The sequence below is a fragment of the Emys orbicularis genome, chromosome 25, assembly GCF_028017835.1.
Source record: "Emys orbicularis isolate rEmyOrb1 chromosome 25, rEmyOrb1.hap1, whole genome shotgun sequence".
Lineage (NCBI taxonomy): Eukaryota > Metazoa > Chordata > Testudines > Emydidae > Emys > Emys orbicularis.
This window is the reverse complement of record NC_088707.1, coordinates 2,891,123-2,903,980: the sequence shown is the minus strand read 5'-3', so window position 1 is coordinate 2,903,980 and position 12,858 is coordinate 2,891,123. Positions and strand designations below refer to the sequence as shown.

At 62.2% G+C, this 12,858-nt stretch overlaps 2 protein-coding genes across 3 annotated transcripts in view; one reads left to right on the top strand and one right to left on the bottom strand.

Annotated features, from left to right (window-relative positions):
• The window catches only part of RARA (retinoic acid receptor alpha), a 37,622-nt gene extending 31,852 nt beyond the window's left edge, over nt 1–5,770 (top strand). The window contains exons 3-8 of one of the 2 annotated variants that reach the window (XM_065422472.1): nt 924–1,065; nt 3,092–3,252; nt 3,926–4,102; nt 4,595–4,799; nt 5,154–5,312; nt 5,559–5,770. In XM_065422472.1, the coding sequence (XP_065278544.1) occupies nt 924–1,065; nt 3,092–3,252; nt 3,926–4,102; nt 4,595–4,799; nt 5,154–5,312; nt 5,559–5,770 (1,056 nt within the window). The remainder of the gene's footprint in view (nt 1–923; nt 1,066–3,091; nt 3,253–3,925; nt 4,103–4,594; nt 4,800–5,153; nt 5,313–5,558) is intronic. The other variant, XM_065422473.1, reaches the window with a different exon arrangement.
• Nucleotides 5,771–11,274: 5,504 nt separating this feature from the next.
• On the bottom strand, nt 11,275–12,144 carry GJD3 (gap junction protein delta 3). The gene has a single exon (XM_065422760.1). It carries the CDS (start codon nt 12,142–12,144, stop codon nt 11,275–11,277), a length of 870 nt encoding a protein of 289 aa, XP_065278832.1.
• Between the last annotated feature and the right edge of the window lie 714 nt (nt 12,145–12,858).

Below are 12,858 nucleotides of genomic sequence, written 5' to 3'. Positions count from 1 at the left end.
CGCACACCCGCAGTCCCCTGCTCTCGTGTGCCTTCAAGCACAGCCGGTTAAACCGCCCCCCCCCGATCCCCGGTGTGTGTCAACCCCCCAGGGCTGGGAGCTGCCGGGTGCTATCCGGGCCGGGGACGCGTGGGAGCCGGGACCTAATCCCTCCCTCAGCGCGGAAGTGCAGGGCTCCGCGCTCAGCTGCTTTGCATCCTTCAGCACGTCTGATTTACATTCCAGCAGTGGCTGGGCCGGGGCCAGCCCGGGGGCGGGGGAGGAGCGTCTGGCTGCAGCGTCTCCTGGCTCCAGCGCCCACGGCCAAGCTCCCCTCCGCTGGGCCCTGGCTTCGGGGCCCATCCCACCGGCCTGGCTCTCCTCTTCGCTCCTGGAGAGGACGGAGGGTGGGGGGTGGGGTCAATTCCCAGCTCTGCCACAGATGCTCTGTGCCTCAGTTTCCCCATCTGTGAAAATCTGGTGACGCTCTTTCCATTTTCTGCCTGGGGTGCTTCTACTCTGGATAGCAAGCCCGGATCTCGGTCGGGGTCTGTGGGCTGCATGCCTGGTTCCAGTCTCTCCACCGGTCCCAGCTCCGGGCTTCTTTGCCCCAGGAAGCTCTATCCCTGTCTGGCTTTATTCCCAAGCTGCCGGGTGAACTGCAGTCGCACAGCCAGCAGGGGGAGCTGCTGGGTCTGCACGGGGGGGGGAGGGCGGGAAATGCCTTTTTAATTGTAATTAAAGCTAAACCCATGCCCTCCCCCCCCACCCCCGGCTCTGCACCGGAACCCCCCAGAGTCCATCTGTGCTGCTTCCCTCCAGAGAGCCCCGGCTGGACCCCGCCCCCGGGGCACACTAGTGCCCTGTGGCAGAGGGGTGGGGGGGGGCTGGTGCCCCGACTGCCCCCCCCCCTCGCTCACTGGGGCTGTGACCGGCTCTTCCAGGGCTTCTTCCGCCGCAGCATCCAGAAGAACATGGTCTACACCTGCCATCGTGACAAGAGCTGCATCATCAACAAGGTGACGCGGAACCGGTGCCAGTACTGCCGCCTGCAGAAGTGCTTCGACGTGGGCATGTCCAAGGAGTGTGAGTGCCGGGGGGGGCCGGGGGGTTATGGCCTCGGGGGGGCAGGCTGGGGGGTTATGGCCCCAGGGGAGGGGCATGGCATGAGGGGGCAGGATGGCACCGGGGGGGGGGGGGGAGGTGCAGACAATCCCCTCCCCCCTTGGAGCACGTGGGGGGCTCCCGGGGCGGGGGCGGGGAGCAGGTTGGCGTGGGAGTCACCGAGCCGACCGGGGTGGGGTGGGGGGGAGGGCACTGGTAACGCCCCCAGAGCCGAGGTGCGGGGGGGTTTTCCAGTCAGGCCGAAGAGCTGGGCCTCCCCCCTTCGTTCTGGATCCAGGCTGTTGCCCCGGCAACCCGTGATTGATGATGTCAGAGATAAATGACGCTGACAGGGGCCTCCTGGCGTCTGCATGCCAGTTGTCATGGCGCCCGCCTGTAAACCCGCCCGCTCTGCAGAGACCAAAGGGGGCGCAGCTGTCTGGCTCCGCCCCCCCCCCCCCCCCCCCCGCCCTTCTTGGGGCCCGCCAAGAGAATCCAGGCATCCTGCCTCCCAGGCCGTGCCTCTGAGCCGGCCGGGGGGAAGCCTGCCTGAGCAGGCCTGGGGTGTGGGGAGGGGCCAGCTTGGAGGTAGGGGCCCTTCCTAGCCTACCCCACCCTGCGGCGGGGGTCATGGAGCCGGGGCGGGGGATTAGCCGAGGCCTCGGTGCGTCTGGCTCTGGGCCGTGCTCTGGGGCCGGCGCTGGGTGGATGGTGAACACCAGGTCACAGCTGCAATGTTCCCTTCCCGAATTATTCCCCCCTTCCGCTCCTCACCACGGCACTGGATCTGCAGAGCTGACGTGAGTGATTCCTGCAGCTCCCCCTGCCTCAGCGCCCGGACCCCCCTCCCTCGGCGCCCGGCTCCCCCTCCCTCAGCACATGGCCTGAGCGATGGCCTGTCGCCGGCATCGCCTGCTGATGGCCCCGGCGCTGTTTTAAAGAGCCATGTGTGCGGCTTCTGGCTTCGCTGCCATTTGTCAGCTGGGCCGCGCCAACCTCCTGAGGCCGTGGCGCCCCCCCCCAGGTCCCCCAGCTGCCCAGCTTGCCCCGCCCCTCAGCTCACCCAGCTCCCCCGCTAACCCCACCCTCTAGCTCACCACAGCTCCCCCCCTACTCCTCCGCTTGCCCCTCCCAGCTTCCCCATTCGCCCAGCTCCCCCGCTCCCCCCACCTCCCTGTTCACCCCTGCTCACCCCAGCTCCCCAGCTCAGCCCCCCCGCTCGCCCCGCCCCCAGCTCCCCCGTTAACCCCACCCTCCAGCTTACCCCACACCCCAGCTAGCTCCTGGCCCAACCGGCCGTGCTCGCCCTGCCCCCAGGGGAGGAGATCAGGTCTGTTCTGTACAGGGCAGGGGCAAGCTGGCTTAGTGGTTAGGGCATCCGACTAGGGGAATCTGGTTCAATTCCTGCCTCTGCCACTTGCTATGTGGGGCTGGTCACTGGGCCTGGATCTGTGCAGCCTGGGGACTCCTGGGGCACAGCCTGTGTCTTGCTGTGGGGCAGCGCAGTGGGGCCCCGATCCTGGCCAGGTCTGCAGAATTACAGCAGCGTCTGCTGTTGGTCCTCACCAGACACAGAGCAGTGGGGCTCCCCCCCAGTACAGCCCCCCGGCTCGGCCCAGCGGGGGCTCTCTGTCTCCAGGGCGTATCCGGGATCCACGTTCCCCCGTGCTGGGGAAGCGGGAGACAGGTGCTGAGCTGGGGCCTGGCCGGGCGTGTGGGGCTGGGCTGAGGTGAAGCTGATAGCTTTGTCTGTGTCGGTCCCCCCCGCTCCGGAGCCTGGCGAGCCGGCTTCTCTCCCGGCCCCGCCCCCCACACTAGGGGGGCTGCTGATACCGACGCCCTGAGGCGCTGCGCCTGGTGCCCGCCGCAGTCTGTGATCGCTGAGCTCTCGGAGCTGGTGGGGGGCCCAGGGAGCGACCCCACCCCTCATGGCAGTTAGAAAGGGGGGGTGCGCCGAGGGGCATCGGGGTCGGCCCGCTCACCCGCCTGCCCTCTTTCCCCCCCCCAGCCGTCCGGAACGACAGGAACAAGAAGAAGAAGGAGGCACCAAAGCAGGAGTGTTCGGAGAGCTACATCCTCACGCCCGAGGTGGAGGATCTCATTGAGAAAGTGCGCAAAGCCCACCAGGAGACCTTCCCCGCCCTCTGCCAGCTCGGCAAATACACTACGGTGAGTGCCCGGCCCGGCGCCCCGACCTCCGGGAAACGCTGCCACGAGGCGTCGGGAGTGAGGAGCAGCGGCAGCTCGGGGGCTGGGATCAGGATTAGGGTGAGCGGAAGTGGGGCTGGAGCTCCGGGAGGCCAGGCTGCATCTAGGAACCTTCACTCCCCCAGCTGTGAGCACGGCCCTACGGCCCCTGACGTCCCTGCTAGTGCCCCATGCGCTCCTCTGTGTTCCCAGCCCCCTGCTGCCTTGGCCGGGGGTGCAAAAAGTGTAGGGGGCTGGGAGCCAGGACTCCTGGGTTCTCTCCCCAGCTCTGGGAGGGGAGCGGGGTCTAGTGGTTAGAGCGGAGGGCTGGGAGCCAGGACTCCTGGGTTTTCTCCCTAGCTCTGGGAGGGGAATGGGGTCTAGTGGTGAGAGCGGTGGGGGAGCTGGGAGCCAGGACTCCTGGGTTCTGTCCCTGATTCGCTGCATGCCCTTGGACAACTTGCTTCTCCACCCCATGCCTCAGTTTCCCCAGCTGTACAGTGGGCCCCTTGCATCTTTAGTTAAGTACTGATTGGGAGGTGCTGCGAGGGCGGGGTGCTGTTCATGCCGGGGGTCCCCTGTGGGGGTGAGGGGCTGGTGGAACCGGCCCCTGGCCCTCCCCTTCCCGCTCACCATGTCTGGCGCGTCCCTGCAGAACAACAGCTCGGAGCAGCGGGTCTCGCTGGACATCGACCTGTGGGACAAGTTCAGTGAACTCTCCACCAAGTGCATCATCAAGACGGTGGAGTTTGCCAAGCAGCTGCCCGGCTTCACCACGCTCACCATCGCTGACCAGATCACCCTGCTCAAGGCCGCCTGCCTGGACATCCTGGTGAGCCCCCCACGGTGCTGTTCCCTGCCTGGCCAGCTGGGGGCAGTGTCCCCTGGAGGGCTGGTTCTTGGCACTGGGGGTTGTGCTGGGGGCACAGATGGGGCAGACCAGGGAGCATGGGGTGGGGTTGGTGCCAGGGAGCAGTGGGGAGCAGGGCTGGGGTGTAGTGGGGGAGCAAGGCTGGGAAGCAGTGCTGGGGGCAGAGGGGCAAGGGACAGTGGGGTTGGTGTGAGGGGGCAGAGGGGGCAGGGCCAGGGGACAGTGGGGGGCAATGCTGGAGGACAGGGGGCAGGGCCAGAGGCAGTGGTGTTGGTGCTGGGGGGCAGTGCCGGAGGGCAGGGGGCAGGGCCAGAGGGGAGCAGGGCTGGAGGGCAGGGGGCAGGGCCAGAGGCAGTGGTGTTGGTGCCGGGGGACAGTGGGGGGCAGGGACGGGGGACGGGGGGGCAGTGCTGGAGGACGGGAGGCAGGACTCACCCCAGCTCTCCCCCCCAGATCCTGCGGATCTGCACGCGCTACACGCCGGAGCAGGACACCATGACCTTCTCGGATGGGCTGACCCTGAACCGAACCCAGATGCACAACGCCGGGTTCGGGCCGCTCACCGACCTGGTCTTCGCCTTCGCCAACCAGCTGCTCCCGCTGGAGATGGACGATGCTGAGACCGGGCTGCTCAGCGCCATCTGCCTCATCTGCGGGGGTGAGAGCGGGGGGCACTGGGGTGGGGCGGGGCTGGGCAGGTGCCCGGGTGGGGGGGTGTAGGAGGTGCTCAGGACAGGGCTCTCCTACCCCTCGGTAGTTCCGTTTGCCGTCTCTCTACATCGGGGTTGAGGCCGGAACTCTCCGGTGTCCCGACGTGACCCTACAATAACAAACCAGAGGGGAGGGGGGAGATGGGTCCCCGATCTCCCCTCCCCCGCCCCCCCCAACAAACGAGCTCCCCCTGCTGGGGGGGGAGTCCCGAGCCCTGCTCGACAGCACCCCCTGGTGGGGAGCTGGGCACTAAACTCTGGCTTCATGGCTGGGCTCCCGGCCCCTTGCCCCCGCCCCCCAGATCGCCAGGACCTGGAGCAGGCCGACAAGGTGGACAAGCTGCAGGAGCCGCTGCTGGAGGCGCTGAAGATCTATGTGAGGAAGAGGAGGCCCAACAAGCCCCACATGTTCCCCAAGATGCTGATGAAGATCACGGACCTGCGCAGCATCAGCGCCAAGGGTGAGAGCCCGGCTGGGTGGGGCTGGAGGGGAGGGGCAGGGGCAGGGCAAAGGGGAGAGAGCCTAGGCTGGTGAGGGGCTGGCACGGGGGCGCTTTGATTTGGGCTGGAGTTTGGCCGTGGGGCCAGGTTTCTCCCCCCACGTGTGTATGACCGAGGGAGGGGGGCAGGCTGAGTGCAGAGAGGGTGACTCCAAGCAGTGTCCAGGTCTGGCTCGCGCTGAGCCGTCTCCCCCTGTCTCCCCGCAGGCGCCGAGCGGGTGATCACGCTGAAGATGGAGATCCCCGGCTCCATGCCGCCCCTCATCCAGGAGATGCTGGAGAACTCGGAGGGCCTGGACACGCTGGGCGGGCAGCCGGGCGCCTCCCGCGTGAGCAGCCTGGCGCCGCCCCCCGGCAGCTGCAGCCCCAGCCTCTCGCCCAGCTCCAACAGAAGCAGCCCGGCCACCCACTCGCCGTGACGCCGCGGCCGGCGCCGGCGTCAGGACGCCGTTCTTGCTCTTTGCTGCCAGGCCCAAGGGCCGCATGGCAAGCCAAGGAGGAGGGGGAGGAGGTGACGCTGCCGCGGGCCACCCCCCCCCTCCGGGCCCCGGGCCCCAGCCCGTTCCTGTCCGTACCAGCACACACTGTGGCCATGGCTTCCCTGTTGACTTGTGACGGACTCTTCCGTAGAATCAGAAGTGGATCCCGTGGGCACTGCCAGGGGGGCACTGAGCCCTCGCTGGGATCAGCTGGGGCCGATTTACAGACCCCCAGCGACTGATGTTTGTACCCAGGTTGGAGCAAACTAGCGCCCCGCTCCCCCCCACTCTCACCCCCCCAGCGCGCTGTCGCAGGGGTCCGGCCCACGGCTGGGGGGCGCTGCACCCTGTGAAGATGAAGTGTCTTTTGGTTGAGTTGCATTTCAAGTGTTTCCGGGGGGGTTGGGGGGAGAGGGTCGGTTTGGGAAACGTTAGTTGTTTTTTAAAATTTTCATGAGCAAAATCGATCAGCTGATTGTGGCCGTCACGCGCACCCCCCCACCACCACGTTCCCCCCACACACACACGCCTGTCGTCACCAGCAAAACCAACAACAATCCAATTTGCTTGTCAGGTAAAACCAGAAACACCCGCCAGGAACCAGAGGCCGATTCATTGCAAAGCCAGACAAAGCCAGATTATATATCTATAAATAGCTATAAATATCTATAAATACCTTTTAAAAACTTTGTAAAAGTCGGGAGGGGTTTTTAGAGACGTGCTGCGGTTGGCAAGGGGGGGTCCCGGATCTGGATGTGAAGTGGGGGCGGGGAGGGGGCTGGGGGGGGGACAGGGGTCCACACAATTTATTATTATTAAATTTTTTTGTTGTTGTTGAGATTTTCGTGGCTTTGGACTCTCTGGGGAGAAGTTGAGAGGAAGAAAAACACAAACCAAAGGAGGTCCCCCCAGGGGTATTCTCCCCCCGCATGCCACTGGGCTGCCCCCCTAGGGGTATTCCTCCCCTCCCCAATGTACGTAAACTGTTCTTGTTCCCTCTGAAATCCAGTTGGGGGGCGCTGGATGCGGCCTGTCGTTCTCTGCCTCGGGGGGGGGGGGGGGTGGAGCTGTTTGATTTGAAGCGTGTTTCTCTGGGGGGGCCAGTGACCTCCACAGATAAAATCTGCTGGGGGCACATAGGCTGGCGCGTGGCACTATGGGGGGCCGGGTGGCTTAATGCCTGGGGGGCTCTGCCTGGCGGGCTGCTGCTCATTCACCTGCTTGGTCTGTTCCTGTCACACACAGGGGTTTGGGGGGGGGGGGGGGCAGAGCTGAGCATGGCATTGGCATGATCAGGTCTGGGCCCAGGGTGAAGATGGGGCTGGAGCTTGCACTCTCTGGGGACAGGCAGGAGGCCAGGCCGGGGGGTGACGTTAGTCTGCCGCTGCCCCGGGCCCCACCTCATCCCCCGGCTCCCCCAGGCTGGCTGCTCTGGCCCAGGCATGGGGCTTATAGCCTGTTAGCGGGGGGGGGGGGGGGGGGGGCAGCAGGGTTCCCTGGCCCTGGCGAGTCTCCTCCCCTGCCACCTGCCCATCTCCTTGCGGTGTCTGCCCTGCGACGGGAATGGCGGGGGGCTGGGCTGCAGCACTTGCTTCCCCCCCCCCCCCCCGCCCCGTCCCTGCCCTGCTATCGCACAGACAGGTTGGCCCGGTTGGCGTATTCCACCAACCCCGCCCAACTCCAGCTGGGCGCCCCACGCAGCCGGGCCAGGCACACCCTAGGCTGCTGGGGGGCGGGGGGGGGGGAGAGTGAAGCCGAGCACGACCAGCTGAGAACCAGGGGGGGTCTCGCTTGGGGAGAAGCACCCAGAGTCCAGGAAAGCAGCTGCCCTCCTCCCCTGAGACACACACTGTGGGGGGGGGGGGGCAGCGTCCCGGGGCCGGTGGACGGGTGACTCTGAGCCGAGTGTCAGCCGGGCGTGGGGGCCATTGGCCAGACCCTGGGCTGGCAGAGGGCACTGGGAAGAGCTGGGTCGCCTGGGACAGGCAGGCTCTGCTCGGGGCGAGCTCAGCCCTAGGCTCCGACCCCCCGAGGTGCGGGCAGGGCAGGGGCACACGGCGCGGCCCAGCCGGTGCTGGCAGAGGCCCAGAGGGGAGGGCCAGGGCTTGCCTGAGCCAGCTCCTGGTGCCCGCCCTGGGATCCTGCCCAGGGATTGGGGGGGGGGGGGGCTGCTCATTTTCAGGGTTGTGACTTATTAAATTAAAGCATCCTGGGCCCCATGGGCCTGCTGCTCTGGGCTCTGGGCACCAGGGGGCAGCAAAGCTGCTCTGCTGCTTCCCCCCTCCCCCCCCTGCATTGCCTGGGCTCTGAGCAGCCTAGCGCCCCCCCCGCCAGCAGACGTATTAATACCAGGGCTGTTGATTAATCCGTTAACTCAGGCGCGTGAGTCAAAAAATTAATCGTGATTAATCGCCCTGTTACTAGGATACCAATGGAAATGGATTAAATATTTTTGGATGCTTTTCTACATTTTCAAATGTATTGATTTCTGTTACAACACCGAACAGGAAGTGTTCAGTGCTCCCTTTCTATTCGTTTTCATTACAAATATTTGCACTGTAAAAATGATAAACAAAAGAAATAGTCTTTTTCAATTCACCTCATACAAGTACTGCAGTGCAATCTCTTTGTCCTGAAAGTGCAACTTACAAATGTGGAACTTTTTTTGTTACATCACTGCACTCAAAAACAGAACAATGTAAAACTTCAGAGCCTACAAGTCCACTCAGTCCTACTTCTTGTTCAGCCAATCGCTAAGACAGACACGTTTGGTTACATTTACAGGAGATAATGCTGCCCTCTTCTTATTTACCATGTCACCAGAAAGTGAGAACAGGCATTTGCATGGCACTTTTGTAACTGGCATTGCAAGGTATTTACGTGCCAGATATGCTAAACATCCGTATGCCCCTTCATGCTTCGGCCACCATTCCAGAGGAGATGCTTCCATGCTGATGACACTTGTTAAAAAAAATAATGCATTAATTAAATTTGTGACTGAACTCCTTGGGGGAGAATTGTATAGCCCCTGTTCTGTTTTACCTGCATTCTGCCCTATATTTCATCATATAGCAGTCTCGGATGACGACCCAGCATATGTTGTCTGATTTACGAACACTGTCACTGCAGATTTGACAAAACGCAAAGAAGGTACCGATGTGAGATTTCTAAAGATAGCTACAGCACTTGACTCCAGGTTTAAGAATCTGAAGTGCTTTCCAAAATCTGAGAGGGACGAGGTGTGGAGCATGCTGCCAGGAGTCTTAAAAGAGCAACACTCCGATGCAGGAACTACAGAACCCGAACCGCCAAAAAAGAAAATCAACCTTCTGCTGGTGGCATCTGACTCAGATAATGAAAATGAACATGCATCGGTCCGCACTGCTTTGGAGTCTTATCGAGCAGAACCCGTCATCAGCATGGACGCATGTCCCCTGGAATGGTGGTTGAAGCGTGAAGGGACATATGAATCTTTAGTGCATTTGGCATGTGAATATCTTGGGACGCCGGCTACAACAGTGCCATGAGAACCCCTGTTCTCACTTTCAGGTGACATTGTAAACAAGAAGCGGGCAGCATGATCTCCTGCAACTGTAAACAAACTTGCTTGCCTGAGCGATTGGCTGAACAAGAAGTAGGACTCAGTGGACTTGTAGGCTCTGAAGTTTTACATTGTTCTGTTTTTGAATGCAGGTTTGTTTGTTTTTTTGTACATAATTTGACATTTGTAAGTTCAACTTTCAGGATAAAGAGATTGCACTACAGTACTTGTATTAGGTGAACTGAAATACACTATTTTTGTTTTTTACAGTGCAAATATTTGTAATAAAATAAATAGAAAGTGAGCACTGTACACTTTATATTTAGTGTTGTAATTGAAATTAATATTTGAAAATGTAGAAAACATTCAAAACTATTTAAATAAATGGTATTCTATTCTTGTTTAACAGTGCCATTAATCGTGCTATTAATTTATTTAATCGTGTGACAGTCCTAATTAATACAGCCTCGCCCAGGCACCTGCAGCACTATAGCTGGGGAACCTGAGGCACAGCAAGAGCCTCCCCCACGGTGCGTCATGAGCAGAGCAGGGAACAGAACCCAGGCGTCCTGGCTTGGGCAGTGGTGCTGCCATGAGAGAGTTAATGGAGGGGCCCTGACGCAGGATCTGGCATGGGAGGGGCGGTTGGTGTTTTTCTTTTCTACCTTTTTTTCCATTAACCTCTGGGCGTGGTACCACCCTCCTGCAACAGGAAACAGGAGACAAGAGGAACCTGGCACCCAGCCAGCCCCCCCCCCCCCACATAGCAACCCAACAGCCACTCGCGCCCTCCCAAAATGTGAGACCCTCACTGCAGCGCCCACGGCTGCCACAGGCCCCTGGCCATGCACCGAGCGATTGATGGGAACCCTGACCCGCAGCCCCCTGCTAGTCTGTCCCTGGGCTTCCCCCCCACACACCCTCACACCCTCACACCATGTCCAGCCTGCACAGGGCAGGGCTGGCGTCTGACACCAGGCTCCACCCCATGCACGGCCATCCCGGGCCCCCAACCACCGCTAAGCCCACGGGCGTCTGGACCCACACGCCTGGCGTGGCCAGAACAATCCTTACCACACAGCGCGCTGGGCCGGCCTGGGATTCCAACACGGGGCACTGCCAGCATCTCCCCACGGCCGGGCCTGGGCCAGGGCTCTGGTTATGAGCACCAGGCTCTGCCATGGTGGGGCCTCCGAGCGCTCAGGCACAGGGAATGTGTCACTGATGGGACAGGTTGAATTTAGCTCCTGCTCCAAATCCAAGTGTGAAAACGAAGAGAGAACGCGGCCTGTCCCCCCCACGGGCTCACGCCACGGCACCAACCTCGCTCACAAATCACCAGTTGGGCTCGGGTTTCTTAATTTAAAAGTTTTCTTCTGTTTATTCACACAAATGTATAAAAATTGGCGATGCCGTTTCGCCTGGCCCCAGAGCCCCCTATCCCTGCCCGCCCCACCCAGCTTCCTGTCTTCAGGAACAGTCTCGTCCCCCGTCTGAGCAGCAGGCAGAGGGGCTGGGTCAGTTCACTGCCCCTCGTCTGGTCACCTACACCAGCCGGAACGAGACCCCAGCTCTCCCATGTGCCAGCCCAATGCTCGAACCCCTGGGCCGTGCTGTCACTCCTTGTAGCCGGGCCGGCTCCTTTCCTGCCAGGGCAAGACCCAGTTCAGCCCTCTGCCCGCTTGTGGCATGAGGGGCTTTGTGCCCTAGACTCAGGGCCCTCTGTGCGCCCAAGGCAGGAGGGCAGGTCTCTGCCAGGCTGTACGGGGCTGGTACGGACCGCGGGCCCTGGCCACTCAGGGCTGAGAACGTCCCGCTCAGGTCACTGGTTTTGCTGTGGTGGCCCTGCTAAGCGGACGGCCTGGTGACTGGCACAGATGGGAGCTGGGCCGTAGCGTGAGCCCTAGACCACCAAATCGGCCCTGGCCGCGGCCTGGGAGACCTTGCTGCCCGTGGAGGGGGCTTGGGGCCGGAACAGGGCTGAGGGCTTGTAGTGGTTGGGGACGCTGCAGGCCACCCCCTTGGCGCCCCCGTCACCCGGGGGCAGGAAGTGCTGGCACTGCTCGTGCGCCTGGTTGGACCAGTTTTCCTGCTGCTCGTAGGAGGCGGCCGGGGGCTTGTTGGCTGCCGTCCCCTGGCACCTGTCCTTGGCCAGCAGGTGGGCCAGCTCCACCAGGCTGAGCAGGGTGGAGACCACGCCCACCACGAAGTAGAAGAGGATGAAGATGGTTTTCTCGGTGGGCCGGGACACGAAGCAGTCCACGTGGTGGGGGCAGGGCGAGCGCTGGCAGGTGAAGTGCGGCTCCACGTGGAACCCGTACAGCTGCCACTGCCCCACCAGGAAGCTGCTCTCAGCCAGGATACGCATGGCCACGTTGACCAGGTAGAAGGTGCGGACGTGGTGGGTGCGCTGGCTGGGCTGCAGCCGGGGCGGGCCCGTGGAGCCGCCCTCCTCGCCCTGGCGCAGCTTGCCGCTCTGGTGCATGGCGTACATGACGAAGAGCAGGGCGGGCGCCGAGAGCACCACGATGTGGAAGACCCAGAAGCGATAGTGGGAGATGGGGAAGGCCTTGTCGTAGCAGACCTGCTTGCAGCCCGGCTGCAGCGTGTTGCAGACGAACTCCTCCTGCTCGTCCTCGAAGATGTCGCTGCCCACCGTGGCCAGGATGAGGATGCGGAAGATCAGCATCACCACCAGCCAGAACCGGCCCACCATGGGCGAGTGCTCCTGCACGGCGTCCAGCAGCGAGCTCAGGAAGCTCCACTCGCCCATGGCTGGGGCCGGGGCCGGGGCCGCTCTAGGGGAACAGCACCAGTTACAGCTGCCGCCTGCTCCCCGCTCTGGGCACCCAGGGGCCCCCCGATGACAGCGTGGACACGGACCCCCTACTAAACACAGCCCCCCTTAGCCGGGAGCCGTAAGCCAGCCATGGGGGTTATGCAGCGCACCTCGGGGGTTTGTGCACCCAGGGTCAAGGCTGTTCTCATCCGTGGGGCTGCAGCGACCGCCCCCCGCCCCAGCTCCTCGCTGCCCGGACTGAGAGCTGCACCCACGAGCTGACCCCCGGTGGCATAGAATCATAGAACATCAGGGTTGGAAGGGACCTCAGGAGGTCATCTAGTCCAACCCCCTGCTCAAAGCAGGACCAATTCCCAACTAAATCATCCCAGCCAGGGCTTTGTCAAGCCTGACCTTAAAAACCTCTAAGGAAGGAGATTCCACCACCTCCCTAGGTAAAGCATTCCAGTGCTTCACCACCCTCCTAGTGAAATAGTGTTTCCTAATATCCAACCTAGACCTCCCCCACTGCAACTTGAGATCATTGCTCCTTGTTCTGTCATCTGCCACCACTGAGAACAGCCGAGCTCCATCCTCTTTGGAACCCCCCTTCAGGTAGTTGAAAGCAGCTATCAAATCCCCCCTCATTCTTCTCTTCTGGAGACTAAACAATCCCAGTTCCCTCAGCCTCTCCTCATAAGTCATGTG

What these genes read in the sequence shown, in the direction of transcription:
- GJD3 (XM_065422760.1), bottom strand. Translation starts at nt 12,144, where the DNA reads ATGGGCGAGTGGAGCTTCCTGAGCTCGCTGCTGGACGCCGTGCAGGAG.